Source organism: Rhincodon typus, chromosome 20, assembly GCF_021869965.1.
Source record: "Rhincodon typus isolate 14 chromosome 20, sRhiTyp1.1, whole genome shotgun sequence".
NCBI classification, from domain to species: Eukaryota; Metazoa; Chordata; class Chondrichthyes; order Orectolobiformes; family Rhincodontidae; genus Rhincodon; species Rhincodon typus.
Window position 1 is genome coordinate 17,726,042 of NC_063351.1, and position 20,593 is coordinate 17,746,634.

A 20,593-nucleotide genomic window follows, 5' to 3' on the forward strand; every position below is an offset into this window, starting at 1 on the left:
TTTCTATTAAATGGCTTAAGGCCGAATGGATAGATTTCTTTAAAGAAGATTTTTGTAATGCAAGAAAGAGGAGTATTTCTCTGGACTACCGCTCACCCTGCAACTTCCACAAACTTCACTACTGTTTCCTATCTAGAATTCACATAGCAACAAAACTGACAGAATGCAGTTAAGTGTCCTTAATGTGTCCACAGCTCTATGGAAAACAAAAATAGCATTAGGTTTGCAACTGAAAATTATTCAGATCTCCTAATTACTGTCTTGAGGAAGCACAGCATTACTATTCTCTAAAATCTCCTCTCCGATTCTCATAACACTGATCTCTACTCCTAGGCTTCTATACATGTAAACTATTAATCATAAGCTTAAATAGAAGTCATGAGAAAAGGTGCAAAATACTTGGGTATGAAGTGTGAAAAACACTGAGGTTTATACCACGCTGTTGTCCTCTAATGCATGTGCTCTAGCAAGTGCTTGAGAGCAAACGAGTAGCATTTGAGGCATTTTATTGAGGAAAAGAACAGCATTTACTTGCATTTAGAAAGGGACAGGAGACATATCAGACTAGGTTTTAGTCTTCTCTACCAGAACAGTAATGTGACGGAGGGATTTGCCCACATCTTACAGAAACTGACTCATTTTAGCTTATTAATTTCAATCAAGTTAGCTAACAGTCATAGAGAAAAGCAGTTGGGTCAGAGAATCAGCAGCCCATTTTATATCATGCTCGATTTTCTTTTCCATTACATCCACTGACACTGGAAAATTCTGCTGACCGCAGCCATTGCCAACTGATCTCTGTACAAACATAACAATTATTTAGCATTTACAGCTCAGAAGCAGAACGTTTAATGCAACCGTGTTTATGTTCCACATAAGCCTCCTCCCACCTCACTTTATGTCAGCAAATCAACATATCCCTTCTCCTGCATACACTTATCAAACTACATAGTTATTATTAAATTTACCTCAAGCATTGAATGCAGTAGGGACTTCCACATTCTCAACATTCTAAACAAAAAGCAAAATTCTGCAGAATTCTTTCTTGGATTTATTTGTGAAAATTTGGACTGTCCCATCGAGAATCCCTATCGAAAGGCAAATTTTGCAATGCAATACAAATGCATTAATTACTCATACAGTAATATCACACACCATTCAAATTCTGGGCTTCCATGTTTAGTCTCCTTCCACACAAGCCTTCATCCACATTTTTCACATGTGGTAAGATATTGTTCTTTCTCAAATTTCCTCAGTTAGCTCCTTATTATTTGTTTTTTCTCTCTCTGAAACTGAACAAAAATGGACACATCTCATTGCAATTTGTATGATCCTGCTGTGAAATAGGTGCTGGCATGTTTGTTTTCACAGCAGGCATAGCTTTTCAAATCAATTGAAGCTGAAGGTGTGTGGAAATAATGCATTTGACAATTTCTGAATTCCTGCTTACAAACAGTCAACCTTAAAAATTAGTTGTTGGATTCCAATTAAATTTGGTACAAAGATAGGCTATGGCCCAAGGAAGAATAGGTTAGTTTTTTTGTGAAAATGCAGATCCAGATCCAGATCCAGATGTTAGAAGTTTTAAAAATGACCTGTTAACATTGGAAGTAGGGCAAATTGATTTTCTTGAAAAATATATGGTGCGTTGTTTGCTTTGAATGTTTTGACTCAGCCTATCGTGGATTTTCTCACCTGTGAAAATGTGGGTAGAATTCTCAGAGCAGGTTGTTGGATGTAGATTGTTCTGAAGCCTCATTAATGGGATGGCAGCATTTAGTACAGAGGTTTCTTTATTAGCTTCATACAACCAGAACATCAACCAGGCAGGGAAAAGTGTCAGGAAAGAGCTACAAAATTGTAATACTATTGAATGTGTCGAGAGAGAAAGAGTTAACGTTTTAAGGTCAATATAACTCTTCTCCAGAACTCTGAGGAGGTAAGAAATCTACTCAGAATCCTCTTCAGTTGTGATGTTTGGCATTTTGAAGTGTTTCTCAGGACATGTAAAATGCTGATTAAATAATAGTATTTTCTTTTCTCTTTTCCTGACAGCACTGATTCACTGAGATACAATTGAGGTGTTGGCAGCTCTGTAGTAGTTTGACCAGGCATCCGTTGTTCCCAGGGGAATCTTGGCAGTGAAAACAAATGTTTTGGCTTTGTTGGCATTGAGCATGTTACCACATTTTGTCCATGCATGTGCACCTTCTATCATGGTTCATTAATATCCATCCAGAGCAGAAACCTCAGACAGTTTTCCTCTCCCTACTCTAAGGACAATTCAACTGTTGCTATGGCTGAGTTCAGCCATTTCACTCAAGGCTGGAAATTGTATCTTGGTCTTTCTGAATTTTATTGTTTAGTATCTTTATCATTAGAGCCTTTATAATGTTGCTGTTTACGTCAAACTTGAATTAAACTGGAATTTAGCTTTGTGAAGTTAAGCTGAAATGCCAGTGTCAATTTCTGCTTGTGTTTGTATTTGAACAATCTAGTTAGAATGATATACACTCACAAATAAAGCCTGGCAGATTACTAGGAGGTGATGGCGGATGGCCTAGTGGTTTTATCACTGGACTGTTAATCCAGAGACCCAGATAACGTTCTGGGGACCCAGGTTCAAATCCTGCCATAGCAGATGGTGAAATTTGAAGTCAACAAAAATATCCAGAATTAAGACTCTAATGATGACCATGAATCCATTGTCGATTGTTGGAAAACTCATCTGGTTCACTAGTGTCCTTTAGGGAAGGAAACTGCCACCCTTTCCTGTTCTGGCCTACGTATGACTCCAGACCTACAGCAACGTGGTTGACTAAAGTTTTGGCAAAGATCTGAAGCTCAGGTTATGGGTGAGATGGTTGACTTGCTCATTGAGCTGGCTTGTTTTCGTTCAGACGTTTTGTCACCATGCTAGGTGATATCGTCAGTGGAGTCTCTGATGAAACGATGCCATTCTACTCTGCTTGGAATTTATACTGTCTGGTCCGTTATGGTGAGTAGTGTCATTTCTGGTTTTAATCTGTATGTGTTTGTATATGGGGCCCAATTCTATATGTTTGTTGATTGTATTACGGGTGGAGAATCATGCCTCTAGGAATTCTCGTGCTTGTCAATGTTTGGCTTGGGCTACTATGGTTACCTTGTCCCAGTTAAACTGATGGCCTTCAGTGTCCGAGTGTACCGATATTAAGGAGAGTTTGTTGTGCCGTTTTGCTGCTAGCTGATGTTCATACATTCTGATAGCTAGTTTCCTTCCTGTCTGTCCAATGTAATATTTGTGGCAGCCTTTGCATGGTATTTTGTAAACCATGTTGGTTCTGCATGTTGTGGGAATGGGGTCTTTATTCCTTGTGAGTGTTTGTCGTAGAGGGGCTATGGGCTTGTGGGCCACTATGATTCCTAGTGGCCTTACGAGTCTTGTTGTCAGTTCTGATATGTTCCTGATGTAGGGAAGTGTGGCTAGTGTGTCGACTCTGAACTGTCCTCTGGGCAATTAGGAAAGAGCAATAAATGCTGCCTAGACAGCGACGCCCTCATTCCATTAATGAATAATGGAAAAATAACATGAAAATTTCCTCACATAGCTACTTTTAAGAACTGGAACATGAGCCTTGTAATTTCATGACCTTGTTTCAAACACACATGCCATATACAACTGACAGCTCTTAAATATACCTGCAGATATTTATGGTAGGGCATATACATAAATACATTTTACTATATGGTTCATAATTCACTATACTCTCACACTCATTCTAACATTGCCTCTCAATGAGCTCTGCCTGTAGATCATGACAAGCAAGTCCAGGCCACCTAGATGTTCCCTTCAGAGATAAAACCTGCAGCAGCTGCCTGTTTGAAGCTGGAAAATGATGAGGACGATCAGAATCCCAGATGGCTTCTACAGCAGTCTGGCTACTGGGGACACTGAGAAGGAGTATCAGATGAGGGGACGGAAAGACACATCCAGCCATCAAGTTGAGTCAGAATGCAAAATATAAAAGTCTGCTCATTTATTTGAATCAAGAATTTGCTTTCATTGAGGTACAGATGTAAATGTTGAGGGTATCTTATTATTCATGGATACTGAAGAGATTCAGAAGGTGAACATTCATTTGATGTGGAGTCTAATACTCAGGTGGTAAATATTGGAAGGGTCCAGTTGGGACAGCAGGATCTCTCCAGTTGTGATATGAAGAAGTTGGTAGTGTTTGCACTCTATTAACAATTGGCCTAAGAGATGTTGAAGGTGCAGTATGTTGCTGCATTAAATCACTTTGCAACCATCTCCTGTAGTATCTGATTGGATGGCGTTTGCAGTTGAGAGGAATGATTTCTCTGATTGGTCATGCTATTAATGAACCAGGACTGTCATTTCTCTTTGCATAGGTGCCACTATCTCCCTGTCATTCATGTTGAATCGTACAGCAAAATGGTATTGGGCACGGCGTATGGTCAGGATCCTTAAACAGTTTTGGGAATCAATCAGAACTGTCTATGCAGCAAAACGTTTCTATGATCCTCTCCAGAACAAGTCTTTTTCATCCAACCATGGGATGAGGGTATCACTGGCAAGCCGAGAGTTTATTGCCCATCCCAATTCCCTTGAGAAGATGAGGATGAGCTACCTTATTGAATTGCTGCCGATCACATCGTGAAAGTACTCCCATCATGCTGTTAAGTAGTGTTATGGATTTTGCATCCAATGATAATGGAAGGTTGACAATATATTTCCAAGTTAGAATGATGTGTGTCTTGGAAAAGCACTTGCAGGTGGTAGTGTTCGCTTTTGTCTGATGCCCTTGTGGTTTTGGAAGAAGTTATTGAAAAAATCCTGGATAATTGCTGACGTGCAATGTTTAATTGCTTCACACAATAGACACAGTGCGCCAGAGATAGTAGGACCTTCCTGCTCCTCTGATGCTGCTTGGCCTGCTGTGTTCATCCAGCTCTACACCTTGTTATCTCAGACACAGTGCCCCGATGGTGCAGGGAGTGAATGTTTAAAGAGATTTAGGGTGTGCAACCAAATGAGGTGTACCATCCTAAATGGTGTCAAGCTCCTCAAGTATTGTTGGATCTGCACTTATGGGGAGGCAATGGCTTTGTGGTATGATCACTACACAGTTAATCCAGACACCCAACTGATGTTCTGGGGACCGGGGTTCAAATCCTGCCACGGCAGATTGTGGAACTTGACTTCAATGAAAATCTGGACTTAATTGTGTTTTGTCATAAAAACCCATCTGCTTCACTAATGTCCTTTAGGGATGGAACCTACTATCCTTACCTGGTCTGACCAACATGTGACTCCAGACCCACAGCAATGTGGTTGACTCTTAACTACCCTCTTGGAAATTAGGGATGGGCAATAAATGCCAGCAACGCCCTCATCCCATGAAGGAATTAAAAAAAAACTCATCCAGGCAAATGATTACTATTTGATCACACTCCAGACTTGTGCCTTGCAATGGTAACAGGCTTTGGGAAGTCAGGAGATGAGCTATGTGTCTCTGACCTGCTCTTGTAATCACTGTATTTACGTGTTCACCCAGTTAAGCTTCTGGTTTGGACACTTAGGAGGCTGAGTATTCAATGATGATAATTGTTGTGTAAGATAATGGTTCATGTTCATGTTACATTCGCTATGCCCATCCTACTGATGTCACAAACAGTCTGTGGGTATAGACAATGAGCCCTCCTCTAGATTTCAAAGGGTGTAGATGGATTTGCACCAGCTCCCCGAGGTCAGAATAATTATGCCTGAACGAGTATAGCTGGACTTATTGCTAGCATGCAATAAACCTGTTCATTGTCCAGGCATAGTCCCTTTTCCCTATTACTCTACAGTGATGTTCCCTCCACCAATAGTTATTAGATAGCCCAAGATAAAGAACAGACACAGGAGGCAGTGAACAGGAGGCAAATATATACTGATAGAGCTGGCAAATGTCAGCAGAGTCCAGTAGTGGGAAACATCACAGTGATCGTCAAGAAGTGGTGGTCAGACTTTCTTTAGTCTTAGATAGTCACTGCTCCTTTTGTGACATAGTGTTAATTTTAGTGACTCAGCCTAAACTCAGTCGTTGATTAGGTTATGCTACATTCAAGTACAAACTGCACCATTACCTGAGGGATTGTAAATGCAACACAGTGCAATGAACTTTCCCACTTCTGACCTTATGATAGAGGAAAGGTCATTGATGAATCAGATGCAATGGCTTAGGTCTTGACGCACTACCCTGACGGTCCTATGGCTGAGATGATTGACATTCAATAACCTGACCATTTTCCCTTGTTCTAGCTACGATTCCAGTTCAACTTTGATCTGATTGATTGGTCACTTAGCTCGTGCTGATTGGTGCACATGATGTGTTGTGCTGTTGACACCTTTGACATGCCGTGACAGTTGACCATTTCACCTCATTTCAGGTATGTTGTGTGCTGTTCCTGCTATGCTATTCTACACTCTTCAGTGAACCAAGGTTGATTACCGGTGTTAATGGTGTCGACAGAACAATGAATATGCCAGCTTGTGGTTTTGCATGGTAGAATGCTGTTCTGCTGATGATGATGGATTATGGCTGATGGCAAATGGGTATCCAGTTTTGAATTGCTGGATCTGATCTGAAGCTCCCACATTTGGCATGGTGATGTTGCTTCTGAATTCACTGGAGAATATTCTCAGCATAAAGACAGGGCTTTGTCTCTGCAAGAACTGGTCATTCCTACCAATACTGTTATGCACGGATGTAGCCGCAGCAGATATATTGGTGACAGTGAGATCATGGAGGTCTTCCCCTCATTTTGGGGTTCTCACCATAAGTCCATTGCAATAGAATATCCTCAATCCTTCAGGATTTAACGAACTTTGTCAATAGTGGTACTACCAAGCCACCGTTGGTGATGGACATTAAAGTCCTCCACCCAGGATCTATTCTTTGGTAGTAGCCCTGTGCTTCTTTTAAGTAATGTTCAACAAGGAGGAGCACTCATTAATTAGCTAAGGGAGGGCAACAGGCAGTAATCAGGAGGACCATCCTTTTCTTATTATTGACCAGATTCCATGAAACATCAAGGATCCTGAGTTAATGATTAAGACTATACACAGTGTGTTGACGGGTGGTTGAGTCTACTGATAGGATGCAGTGAAATCATAAAGTGTGAGCCTCAGTGAGAACAGCCCCTCAGGTCAAAAAGCTAGAAATCCACAATAAGGCAAGCTCTCAAACTGCACACTCCCACCTGAAACAGTTGACAGGAGCAGCTATGCCTAAATGGGTATTAGCAACCCATGGTTCAATTATAGCCATAGCGGGACAAAATGTTCATTCACAAAGGCAGCATATAACAATTCCCCCTGGACAAGTAAGTCCCACAGGACCTAAACAGGGGATTTAGTAAAGCTGCTAAAATAGTGTTAACGAAATTCTCCTTCAGTGCTGCAACTACAAATTACGCTAAACAAAAATTTCCACAATTTCCTGGGCACAGAACTCACATATACAGTGGTATTATTAATGTATGTTATGATCAGCTGTTTTTTGGTTGTTACTACAAAGGCCGTAGTTATATTCAACAAAAAAAATTCTGTTTGTTGGTCGATCGCAAAAATTCAATAAATTTAAATCTCTTTCTGGAAAAAAGGAAAACATGACGAAAGACTGAGCTTGTATTTATGGCTTTTAGGATATCCCAAAACATCTCACAGTGAGTGAAATCATTTTGAAGTGCAGTCACTATGTGGACACAGCCAGTCAACAAAGTTCCATTTGCAACAGGTAGCTTTTTATTGATGTTGGTTGAAAGATGAACATTGACAAGATGCTGAGGAAAGTCACCTTGTTTCAAAGGTGAAAACAGCCTTAAACATCAGCAAGAGGGCTGTTGTGGCATTGGTTTTAAATGCCTCACTGAAAGCACAACACCTTGAGCAATACAGCAGTTCCTTAATATATACTGTTGCCTCAGTATTATATTGTAAGCTTAAATGTTGGAATAGGGCTTGAATCCACAACCCTATTCCCTCAAGTCAACAATCAGCTTTTGTGATTCTGTATCCAGCCGTAATAGCTACCAAGTAATTAATAGAGGTACAAACTGGTTATCAAAGAGTTGATATAAATCCTCACATTGTGGAGAGAAATTCAATGTTGGTTTCCTACCAGAACTGCAATGCAAACAACCAATTTCAAATATAGTAACAGAACAACAGACGTCCATAAAATATGCATTCTATAATACAGGCCTTAATTCCTTTATTTCGCTGCAATTTGATTTAACCTTCCTAGCATTCTCTTCATTACCTGAGTCCCTTGCTGAGAAGGTGAGTGTAAATAAGGTGACTCCGATTCCCAGGAGTTACCTACAACAGACCATTACCATTTTTGCTACAGCTGCCAATGTAAGCACTCATCATATTACTATTTTGGATGCTCCTGAATTACAGTAGATTAAAGTTCTAATCTGTTCTCAGATCTAACAAATTTAATTAGAATATTTTGGAATCAAACAGATCATCCAGCTATTTCCTTTTTGTCCTTACTAATATTTTACAAGAATATTCACAGTAAACAAAAGTATTGGCCTATTGTCAATGCATAGATGTAATAAAAGAAGCTTCTCTGTACAATACGATGTCAATGTAATCTTATAAAATTCATCAATAGGTCAATGTAGAAATCCTTCACAAATATATTACCCTTCTTTAACATGTCTTAATTAACAACTGAGTTTGTGCAGTCAAACAGAGACTTCACTCTTCTTAAATTTTTCACTTAAACACAATCCTTATTACTCAACACTGACAAATAATTTCAAATTGTATGACTACCTAGTAATAATTTTAGTTTATGTTTGGAATAGTATGATAATGTCCCTGAAGAGCTTTTGAAGGCTCCTTTATAAATAAAAAAACTTCAGTCTAGGGGGAAATATAGACAAACTCCTTTAATGGCATTCATCTAAATATTCACACTTTGGATGATGTCCAAGAGCGTTAGAAGAAATTCAAAATATTTTCCAGGAGGAATGATTTATGCCTCGGTGAGTGATAATAATCACATTACACTATAGACTGTCAAAAACCCATGCTATGATTGGCCAACATCTGTGCTCCATCTGACAGTAGATTAGTATTCTGCACACACTTATCCTCTGTTCCACAGTCGTCTGTACAGCTGCCTTTTACAAATACATACCAATACCTTGACATTTACACAATTACAATCCTTTCAACGTGTAAACAAACTGAGCTTATTTATCTAGGTGTAATGCTGCTGAAATAATTCATTTGTAAATGCAATACATTTGATTTCGGCATGTGAGGGTAGGATTTAATGCTTCAAATCATCTATTGGAAAATTCCTGTTCGGAATGATAAAGCGCTTTTAAATCCAATATTCCCATATTGCTCCCACTAGAAAGGGATGTTAAGTATGTGTTGATGATCTCACCATCACAGATTTGTCACACCCATTCTAAGGGATGATGCTCAATTTATATCCATATTGCATGTTGCTTGGAATATGAAATGTGAGTCAGAACAAAAGTGAAAGGGTATGCTACAGGAAACGCAAAGACACTGAAATGAATTAGGTGACATTTTAGCAACATTTTAAAATACATCTTGCAGCATTTTACAGTAGCTAATGATCCCATCTTTAACAGCATGAAGGCTTTATTGTGGGTAAGAAGTCAAATATATATTACAAGCAGTGGCATCAGTAAACAAATAACAAACCCAGACTTGGATATTACAATAAAATGGCAACTAATGATGTAGGAAATTAGGACTGAGTGCTCTTGTTTCTTCTTTAGTTATTGAAAAAAATTCTATTTCACATTGCATTTTCCTCATGCCTGATTGGAATAAACTATATTATACAATTTAAATGAAGAAACAGAAAGCCTCTCAGGAATACAGACTGAACACCAAACATCAACATGTATACCAGCAGGATTTAGCCTACAAATAAATCAATTTACATGATTATTTTCTCATATTATTTCTTCAACTAAAATTTACGAAGCCAGAGTTCAATGTTCGTCTGCAATGTACTGAAGCACTGCAGTCTGCAAAAAAATGATGTTGAATTATTTATGTTTAATGCTGCCTATAAAATGCTCCTGTCTTATTCTTGGACATCACTTCATGAGACAGTTTGTAAAATATAGTCCTTTTTATTGAGGATGAGCTAAAGTGAACGTGATCGTATGCTATCAAGCGTAACTTTCTGTTCAATGTTCCAAACATGTACTCACCATTAGGACTGCAAAGTTACCGAAGTGCATACATTGAATGGTGGTAATATTGCTTGCAGAACCTGTTATACGGCACCCTTTAGCTTGCCAACCACCGTGCCCATCCAAAAGGTCAAAATCCCAATATGCTGCAGTGGGATCTGTACCCAGCGCAAAGTGCCTCAGAACAACAGTAATGGGTTTAGTGAGGTTCCCGAAGCTGCACCCATCTGCAGAAGCAAATTGAATTAGGTTAATGGAGTGGAAAGGTTTGTGGCTGAATACTATGTACATAGATCTGGAAGGTTTTGACTGTAAGAATCGCAGCATTTTAAAAGAAGAACTTTGAGCTTAAATGTAACAATTTTAAAGTCACAGCACAAATTATGAAATATGACGAAATTAAAAAAAACGTGAAACTTCTACCTGTCTTTTACAAAGCATTCCGTTTGAATATATTATCCAGAAATTAAAACTTATTGCAATGAATAAAAAATAAAGCCATGCTAGAATTTCTGCAGAACACATTTTGTCTTTTGACACTTGTTTACATTATCCTCGACATTTGTATTTATACTTTATGCAGATTAAATCATGTGTGTATTCAGTGTTACTATTCTCCCACATAACAATATTACTTTTGAAAATGGATATTTAAAAATACAGTAAGTCACCATGCACAATTTATTTTCAAATTGCATGCTACTCGTGTCCTGATTACATGTTATACATTACACTTTATATTTGGAAACAGCTGAATGATGGGCGTAAGCTGGATACATTTTCAGAATGGACAGACTTGTTTGAATAAGTGAGCTAATTAGAGCAATGAGAGAGAACTATAGAAATTGACGCAAGAGATTATAATGCAGCTATTAGACATAGATCTCTCTTTTACATCCATATGTTGCAACAAATTGAAGATCAGCAATGCAATCAGAATTAATTTAGTTAAATGCAACATTTTGCAAATGATTTGACTAACAACGTTTTGACAAAAACACCGTTCAGGAATCTGTTTAGTTTCATTGTCTCTCAAAGTAAAATAAAACCGATTATGGTAATCTCATGTGCATCATTTAAACTAGTAGAACATATAGATTTTCAAATTTAAATAGAAAATTACCTATTTTGATGAAGACAACTGGAGTCGAAACACACTTGCGTTTCCCATCATCAGCAAGGTTTGATGAGTTACCTGTACTGGGAAAGAGTTTTCCATTCCGAAATACGATAAATTGCAGCTTGCAAGATGAGTTGTCAACAGTGTGCAAGGCGAGGAAATGAGTGAAAATTGCTGGTGGCAACTGAACTGAAGCCACAGCTACGGTGTTCTGTAGAATTAAAGAAAGAAGAAAAGATGTGAGTCACAATATTGTTGTTTTCAATAATTTCCTTTACAGCAAGGCATATGAACTGTCTCTTTTACTAACAGATTGGAAGCTACCAAAAACTGGAGTTATAACTAGGGGAATAGCTATAATTCAGTGCATTTTAACAAACAGCACATTTCCATTGCCTGAGAGTGTCTTTCTGGTCAAGCTCCCTGCTGCAGAGGTGAGAATGGTTCCTACCATCCAAGCTAGAGGGTTACATCAACACTGCAGATCTTATTTAAAGAGACAATCTACCAGGCTTTTATCCTTCACTTGCAACAGAATCAGACAACTTACATACAGAATAGATTTATAAAAAGGTTGCACAGAAGTCTTTGTTCTTTATTAATATGATACAGCAGTGAAATAAAGTGCCTCCTCAAAGTAAACACAGAGGAGAAACATATTCAAGTGTTTTAATTCCAAATTTTCTCCACATAGACAGCACTAATTTCTTTATTTTCTCTTAAATGATTCTGTTCATCTGTGTTTGTCATCTGCCTGGATTAATCACACATCAGTACCAAAAGCTTTCAGTGACTCACAGCATATCCTCATTAGAAAACTGATGTAATATTAACACTGCCCACAATTGTATTTTCTTTTCTTTTTGTGATTAGTAATAAACTTCAAACAAAAGTTTTGTTTAACCATTTTACCCACAATATTAAACATTGCAGTCATTAACAGTCACAGATTCTGTGACATTTACTGTATGTGCAATTATAAACCTAAATGATAATCTCATAAAACCTCCATAGCAGATGTAATATTTGGAGACAGAATGTTGCCTTAGGCCAGGTAGAGGTGGAGGCACATTATGCAGCAAATGCCATGAAAGAAAAATAACCCAGGAAGTAAGACTGGAAATAACCATTGACTCCAGTCTGTCAATGCACACTTGGCCCAGCAGAGACAAAGAATGTATTAAACAGAATATGTACTATTCCCCATTCTCATCCCACTTGGGTGCCTGTCATGAACCAACCAGCCTCTCATTTGATTTTTCCATCCATAACACTGCAAGGTAGAAAAAAAAACATGAAGTAAGTATGCATTTGTTTTTTCCATGTTAGCTCAGACAGGATAAACCAAGGTTATCAGAGAATACGAGCGAGGAACCCAAATTGCAGGCTAACGGATTTTACTGGTCAACTCCAGGAGCAAAATTTTCTCTGTGGGTTTTGAGGCACTTTCCGCTGTCTGCAATCTGTCAGGTTGATTTGTGTGTGTGTGTATGTCTGGAGGGGGAAGTTGGCGGGGGTGGGGGGGGCGGGGTGTGGAGAGGAAGGGGTCAAATGCTGACAATTTGGAGGAAACAGTCAGTTGGCTGTGATTTTCCCTGAACTGGCTAATAAATGGCCAGACGGTGAAGTCACTGTCCAGTTAAGCACAATGGCTCACCTCACAAAGTAGAAGACACCCCAGTACTGAGGTAGCAACAAGATGCCCTTTCAAAAACAGAGAGTCAGCAGTTCAAGAAGGAGACAGCTTAACATATGGGTTTTGTCAAGATTTAGAAGAATAATTGTTGTTGGGGACTCTCCTGTCAGGGGCACAGACAGGAGATTCTACGGCCGTGACCTTGAATCCAGGTCAGCAGGTTGCCTGCCTGGTGCCTAGGTCAAGGACAAGGGTGAAGCAAATTGTCAAAGGGGAAAATAAGAAGCCATAAGTTGTCGTATACATTGGTAGGAACGACATAGTTAGGAAAAGGGTTAAGGCTTTGCAGAGTAAATATAAGAAGTTAGGTAGGAGGGTAAAAAACAGGACCTCAAAGGTAGTAATCTCTGGTTTATTCCCGGTGTCATGTTCTAATGACAGTAGGAATAAAAAGAGAAGGCAGATAAATCAATGGCTGAAGAGATAGTGCAATGTGCAAGGATTCAGAATTTTGGATCATTGAGATCTCTCTGGGGCAGGAAAGACCTGTTCAAAAGGGATGAGTTTTACCTGAATGGAAAGGGAACAACATCCTGGTGGGGGATTTGCTAGTTCTATTTTGGGAGCCTTTAAACTAGTAGAGACAGGGTGTGGGGGCTTCCTAAGTAGCAGTAGAAATTGAAAGGTAGATAAAGATGGCTCTGAATCAGAAAAGAGCAAGTTAATTAGAAAAAACAGACCACAGCAAGTCAGAGAATGAGGTAACTCTGAATAATTAAACTGCTTTTTTCTTCAATGCAAGGGGTCATACAGGTGGGATTGATGAACTCAGGGCATGTATGGGAACATGAACTGGGACATCACAGCTATTACAGAAAATGGGCGGAGGGAAAGACAGGACTGGCAGCTCAATGTTCTGGGTATTAGATGCTAAAGCAAGGATAGAACAGGAGGTAAGACAGGAGGGGGAGTGGCATTTTTGATGAAGGAGGGATTGTCCAGTGAAACTATGTGGGTAGAACTTAGAAATAAGAAAGAAATGATCACATTGATGAGATTGTACTATAGGCCCCCCAATAGGCAGAGGGAAATTGAGGACCAAATATGTAGAGGGATCTCAGAAGTATGTAAGAATAACAGGGTTGTAATCGTAGGGGATTTTAATTTTCCAAACATTGACTGGGACTGTCACAGTGTTACGGGCTTGGATGGTGAGGAATTTGTTAAATGAGTTCAAGATAATTTTCTTTGTCGATATGTAAGTGTTCCTACTAGAGAAGGGGCAAAACATGATCTTCTCTTGGGAAATATGGCAGGGCAAGTGACTGAAGTGATAGTAGGGGAACACTTTCGGATAAGTGATCATAATTCTATTAGTATTAAAATAGTTATGGAAAGGATTGGCCTTCCACACCACAAAAGTTAAAGTTCTTAATTGGAGTAAGGCAAATTTTAAGTGTATGAGAACAGGAAATTCCAAAATTTGAATGGAATAGACTGTTCATAGGTAAAGAGATGACTGACAAGTGGGAGGCTTTCAAAAGTGTGATAATGAGAGTTCAGAGGCATTATGTTCCTGTTAGAGTGAAGGGTAAGGCTAACAAGAGTAGAGGTCAATGAATGAATAAAGATATTGAGGCTCTGGTCAAGAACAAGAAAGAATCATACATTAGATATGGAAACTTGGTCAAATGAATCTCTTGAAGTGTACAAAGAGTGTAGGGGCATTCTTAGGAGGGAAATCAGGAGTGCAAAAATGCGATATGACATAGTCTTGGCAGATAAGGTTAGGGATAATCCAAAGAGATTCTAGAAGTACATTAAGAGCAAAACAGCAACTAGGGAGAGAATAGGGCCCATTAAAGATCGATGAGGTTGTACATGTGTTGAACCTCAGAAGTAGGGAGAGATATTAAATGAATATTTCATGTCAGTTTTTACTGCGGAGAAAGAAATGGAGGCTGGAGAACGCGGGGAAATAAATGTTGATGTTTTCAAAACGGTTCACAATGCGAAAGAGGAAGTGCTGGAGGTCTTAGAAAATATAAATCTCCGGGATCTGATCAAGTGAATCCCAGGATGTTGGGGGAAGTTAGGGAAGAAATTGCAGGGCCCCTAGCAGAGACATTTGTGTCGTCTATAACCATTGGTGAGGTGCTGGAGGACTGGAGGGTGGCTAATGTTGTGCCTTTATTTAATAAAGGCTATAAGGAGAAGCCTGCGAACTGTAGCTGTGAGTGTGGGGATTCTGAAAGATATGATTTATATACATTTGGAGAGGCAAGGGCAAGTTAGCATGGTTTTGTACGAGGGAAATCATGTCTCACAAAATTGATTGAGTTTTTTGAGGACGTAACCAAAAAGACTGATGACGGCGGAGTGGCAGACGTTGTTTATTTGGACTTCAGTAAAGCCTTTGACAAGGTTCCGCATGGTAGACTAATTAGTAAAGTTAGATCACGTGGGATTCAGGGAGAGCTTGGTGAGTAGATACAAAATTGGCTTCACGGCAGGAGACAGAGCGTGGTGGTAGAAGGTTGTTTTTTGGGCTAGAGGCCCGTGACCAGTGGTGTTCCACAGTGATTGGTACTGGGTCCATTTTTATTTGTCATTTATATGTCATTTGTACGAGAATTTAGAAGGCACTGTTAGTAAGTTTGCGGGTGACACCAAAATTAGTGGTTTAATGGACAGTGAAGAAGGTTATCTAACATTACAAAGAGATCTTGATCGATTTGGTCAATGGGCGGAGGAGTGGCAGATGGAGTTTTATTTGGATAAATGTGAGGTATTGTATTTTGAAAAAAACAAATAAAGGTAGGACTTATACAATTAATGGTAGGGCCCTGGGCTGTGTTGTAGAACAGACAGACCTAGGGGATCAGGTACACAATTCTTTGAAATTTGTGTCACATGTAGACAGGGTGATTATGAAGGTGCTTGGCACACTTGCCATCATTGCTCAGGCCTTTGAGTATAGGAGTTAGGATGTCATGTTGAGGTTGTAGACGATGTTGGTGAGGCCTCTTCTAGAGAGCTGGATATGGTTCTGGTTGCTCTGCAACAGGAAGAATATTGTTAAACTGGAGAGGGTTCAGAAAATATTTATTAGGCTGTTGCCGGATAGGCTGGATAAGCTCTGACTTTTTCACTGGAGTGTAGGAGGTTGAGGGGTGACCTTATAGAGGTTTATGAAATCATGAGGGGCATAGGTAAGATGAACAGCAAAGGTCTTTTCCCTAGGGTAGGGGAGGTCAAAACTAGGGGGCATATTACTAAGGTGCGAGTAGAAAGATTTTAAAAGGATGTGAGGGGCAACCTTTTTTACACAGAGAGTGCTTCGTACATGGAATGAACTTTCAGAGGAAGTGGTGAATGCAGATATAGTTACAACACTTAAAAAACATTTGCAAATACACAAGTAGGAAAGGTTTGGAAGGACATGGGCCAAATGCAGGCAAATGGTTTGGTTTGGGAACATGGTTGACATGGGCTAGTTTAACCAAAGGGTCTGTTTACATGCTGTATGACTCTCTGAGCCCATCTCCAAAGCCTCCGGATTACTAGTCTAGTGACATTATTAAATGCCATGTGAAAAGAGAAACAGGGCAGGCATGGCTCATTCTGGAAAAAAACAACAGTATGAGCTGTGGTGAATCCAACTCAACCAGGCTGTTATGATGAACATAGGAACAGGAGTAGGCCATTCAACTTGTCAAGCTTGCTCTGCCATTCAATTAGGCCAAGGTTGACCACCTATCTTAATGCCACTCCCCCAGTGTATCTCATTTTTCTTAATGTCATTATTATCCAGAAATCTATCCTGACATGCTTAATGATTGAGCTAGTGTAGCTCGCAGTGGTACAGAATCTGAAAGATTCACCAGCCTCTGAGTGAAGAAATTCTTCTTTATCTTAGTCTTAAATGGTCCATCCCTTAATCTAATGCCACATCCTCTGGGTTGGGGGCCCACCAGCTAGGCAAAGAATTCTAATTACATCCAACCTGTCACCTTGTACAAGTTTTGTAAGTTTCAATCTATTCACCTCCCATACTTGTAAATTAAAAAATACAGACCCAGTTTCCTCAATTTCTCTTCATAAGACATCCTGCCAACCCAGGGATTAGTCTGATGAGCATCTGTTGCTCTCCCTCAATGACAAGTGCATCCTTCATTAGATTAAGTTACCAAAAGAGCACACAACATTCAAAGTGTGATCATATCAAGGCTCAAAACTGCACCAAGGCATCTCGTGGCACTGCTAAGTCTAGAGTCCCTTGATTATCCAGAAGCATACAGAACAAGCTAAATCAGAAATAAAGAGCTAATGACAATATCAAAAAGGTATTACTTTAGAGGAGTGTAGAAAGTTCAAGGATGAAGTAAAAAAAGAACTGAGGAAAGCAAAAAGACAATAAGAAAGGATACTGGCTGGTAAATTAAGAAAATGGAAAGATGTTTTGTCAGTATGGTCAGACTATGTAATGACTAAAGGAAGGTTTGGGCTCATTAGAGATGTATGTGTCACTCATGTATGGATGCAGAAGCTGTAGACATGGTTCTTAATGAACATGCTGTGTCTACCTTCATAATGGAGAGGAATGATCCAGGCATTCCAGGTAAAGGGTGAAATATTATTTAAAATATGCATAACGAAAGGAAAGGAAATACTGGAGGGACTAACCTCCTTGAAGGTAGATAACTTACCAGGGCTGGATAAATTATATCCTAGGTTGTTAAAGAAAGCCAGGAAAGAAATAACAGATGCTCTGAGGGTCATTTTCCAACATTCACTTGATAGGTGAGGTACCAGAGGATTGAAGGTCTGCAAACATTGTGCCATTATTCAGAAAGAATGCAAGAGGTAGACCAAATAAGGACACAGGGGAATGTGGCAAGTTGGATCCAAAATTAGCTTAATGACAGGAAACCCAATGCAAAGAGAATCTTCAACAGAGGATGCTGCGAATAGAAAGCAGTTTCCAGTAGTGTTCCACAGGGTTCAGTGTTGGGTCCCTTAATGTTTAAGGTGTGCTATCAACTACAGGACAATATCAATATATTGGTCGAGTGGCAGAAAAGTTGCAAATGGAATTCAATCTGGAGAAGTGAGAACTTATGCATTTGGAGAAGAAAAGCAAAACAAGGGAATTCATGCCAAACAAGAGGGGATTGAGAGAGGTAGAGGAAGACAGAGACTTTGTATTTTATGTCCACAGGTCCCTGAAGGTGGCAAGTCAGTAGATAAGGTGGTAAAGGCAGCATGTGGATGCTTTCCCTCATTAGATGAAGTACTGAATGCAAATGCAGGATGTAATGATAGAACTGTACAAAACACAAAAGGGCAAAACCAGGCCACAGCTGGAGTTGTGCGTGTAGCTTTGGTTACTGTGTTACAGGAATGACATAGTCTACACAGAGTACAGGGGAGATTTACAAGAATGTTGTCAGGTTGAAAATTGCTGCCAGGATGATGGATTGGCAAGATTGTTTTCTAGAGAACAGAGGAGACTGAGGGGTAATTTTATTGTCATACACAAAATAATGAAGGGCTTAGAGCGGACAGGAAAGACCTGTTTCCTCGAGCAGAAAGGTCAATTGCCAGGGGCACAGATATAAGGTGGTTGGCAGAAGCTTGACAGGTAACATGAGGAAAAACGGCTCCAACACAGAGGACCATGAGACCAGCATTGAAGGCCACAACATCAAATGCTGCCAGCCTGGTCTGAGGCTGCCACCCTGGTCAGTACGGTCTCAGCCGTGTGGAGCAACATCCAGCAGCTTAGGAAGAAGGTCAATAATTTTATCTGATCAACCAGTAAGTGCTACACTCTTCTCTCTGCTACCTCATGCTCATTCTATCTCTGTTACTGTACATCCTTCCCACCAAGGCTCATGCTCTGCCACACTCACAACTGCCTGCAACATCTTTCCTCACTTGCTCTTACTAACCCGATTCCCCCACACCAATAACCTTGCAGTGCGTCTTAGCTGCCTACTCACTTGCTTAGTCCACCTCACCACCTTTCCCCCCATTTGCATCAGCTCTAACAGATGTGCCAGACATTTTAATCTCACTGCATTCCTCCCTTTTTGTCAGTCCAGGAGAAAATGGCCACAATAGGGCAAAAAACCCAGGACAGATGGCACAGTGCCCAACATTCAGCTTTGCCCACCCCGTGATGAGAGAACCCTGACTGTCCCGAGTGGCTGAGTGGCCATACCCAAGCCCAGTTTCTCAGGCTGAGCTTCTCCAGCAATTTCTGGTTTTGCTTCCATTTTTGGTGCTGTACAAGTGTGATCAATGGTGCTCTGAACAGAAGTCCAGCGATGTTGGTGAAATTATTGCACCGTTCAGCTCAGACAAAGAGGGCATCAGTGACCAACAAGGCTACAGTGACTTTGTTGGTTACAGCAGGACATGGTGTTGTGTGGTCTTTGCTTGTGAGGTTACAGGTCTCTGTGATCATCTGCTGAGAGAATGTATCCTCCTGTGGCATCGCGTCTTTGTGACCTCCAGGTAGCCCCATCTTCAGCAGTAAACTCTATATTGAGACTATTGTCTCTATTGTCTTTTTGATCTTTTTTCCTCTCCTGTGCTCTCCTGTGCTCTCCTGTTGCCTGGTGTTTCACCCTTTTTATGGAGGACATTACTTCTCATTGTCACTGTCCATAATCTTACAATCATACTCCCATTGTAAATTGCAATCATCCTTTAGACTGTCCAAATGCAATTGGAGGCAGCGCCCTCTGCTCTTCTGTCCCTGTAATGCCACTTGTCCAATACCCACCCACCAGAGTGCTGACTCTCCTTGCCATCTGCAAAGTCTTAAAGGCTCCTTCTTACCAAGTGCCAAGTCTGCCTTTGCTTGTCTAACCGTTATATGGGGCTGGAACGATGCCCTGGGGCAGCTATAACTGGCTCCCCATTTTGTACCTGCTTCCCCTCAGTTGATTAGCAATCAACACTTTCCCTTCAAAGTTCTACCCTCTCCCTTCAACACGTTCAACAAACATTTTCTATCTTTTAATTGGGTTCAACATGAATGAAGCAGGATAGTGATCATACCCCTCTCCACCCTGTTTAACATTATCAATGCCCAGGAATAGTGCCTTAAACTGACACATCGGTCATCAGTAGTATTTCACCGACCCCTGCCCTCTCCACTACCAGCTCCATTCTCAGTCTCTGGAAGCTGGGGGAGAGATTTCTGCCCATTAACTCAATTTTCCTTTCTGAGTGCTGCTAGACCTTTTGAGTATTTTATGGATCTTCTGTTTCCAAATCAGCCTAGACTGTTACTACACATATTACACAGGGCAAATCAACAAAAGGTTGTGGTTAAGTAGTTGTTTACCAGACATTCAAGTTGTAATATCTTGGAAGCAATGCTATTTCCAAATTCCACCATCAGATTAACATATCTAGCAGAGCTTCCCACAGTAATGTGTGAGACAAATGGTAATATGCAAAGGCAACTTTTCCAATTCCTTTGTTGCTCTTGGGCATAAACATTTGATGCAAGACAGAGAGAAAAAAAAACTCTACTCCCCAGCATGCAACAGATCACAAGATTACAGTCA

General features: G+C 40.1%; 1 protein-coding gene across 1 annotated transcript in view; it reads right to left on the minus strand.

The window, feature by feature from the left end:
- Positions 1–20,593, minus strand: part of LOC109937939 (adhesion G protein-coupled receptor A1) — a 458,189-nt gene that overhangs the window by 71,754 nt on the left and 365,842 nt on the right. The window contains exons 13-14 of the mRNA XM_048609008.1: positions 11,375–11,582; positions 10,270–10,478 (exon numbers count right to left, since the gene is read on the minus strand). Of these exons, the coding sequence (XP_048464965.1) occupies positions 10,270–10,478; positions 11,375–11,582 (417 nt within the window). The remainder of the gene's footprint in view (positions 1–10,269; positions 10,479–11,374; positions 11,583–20,593) is intronic.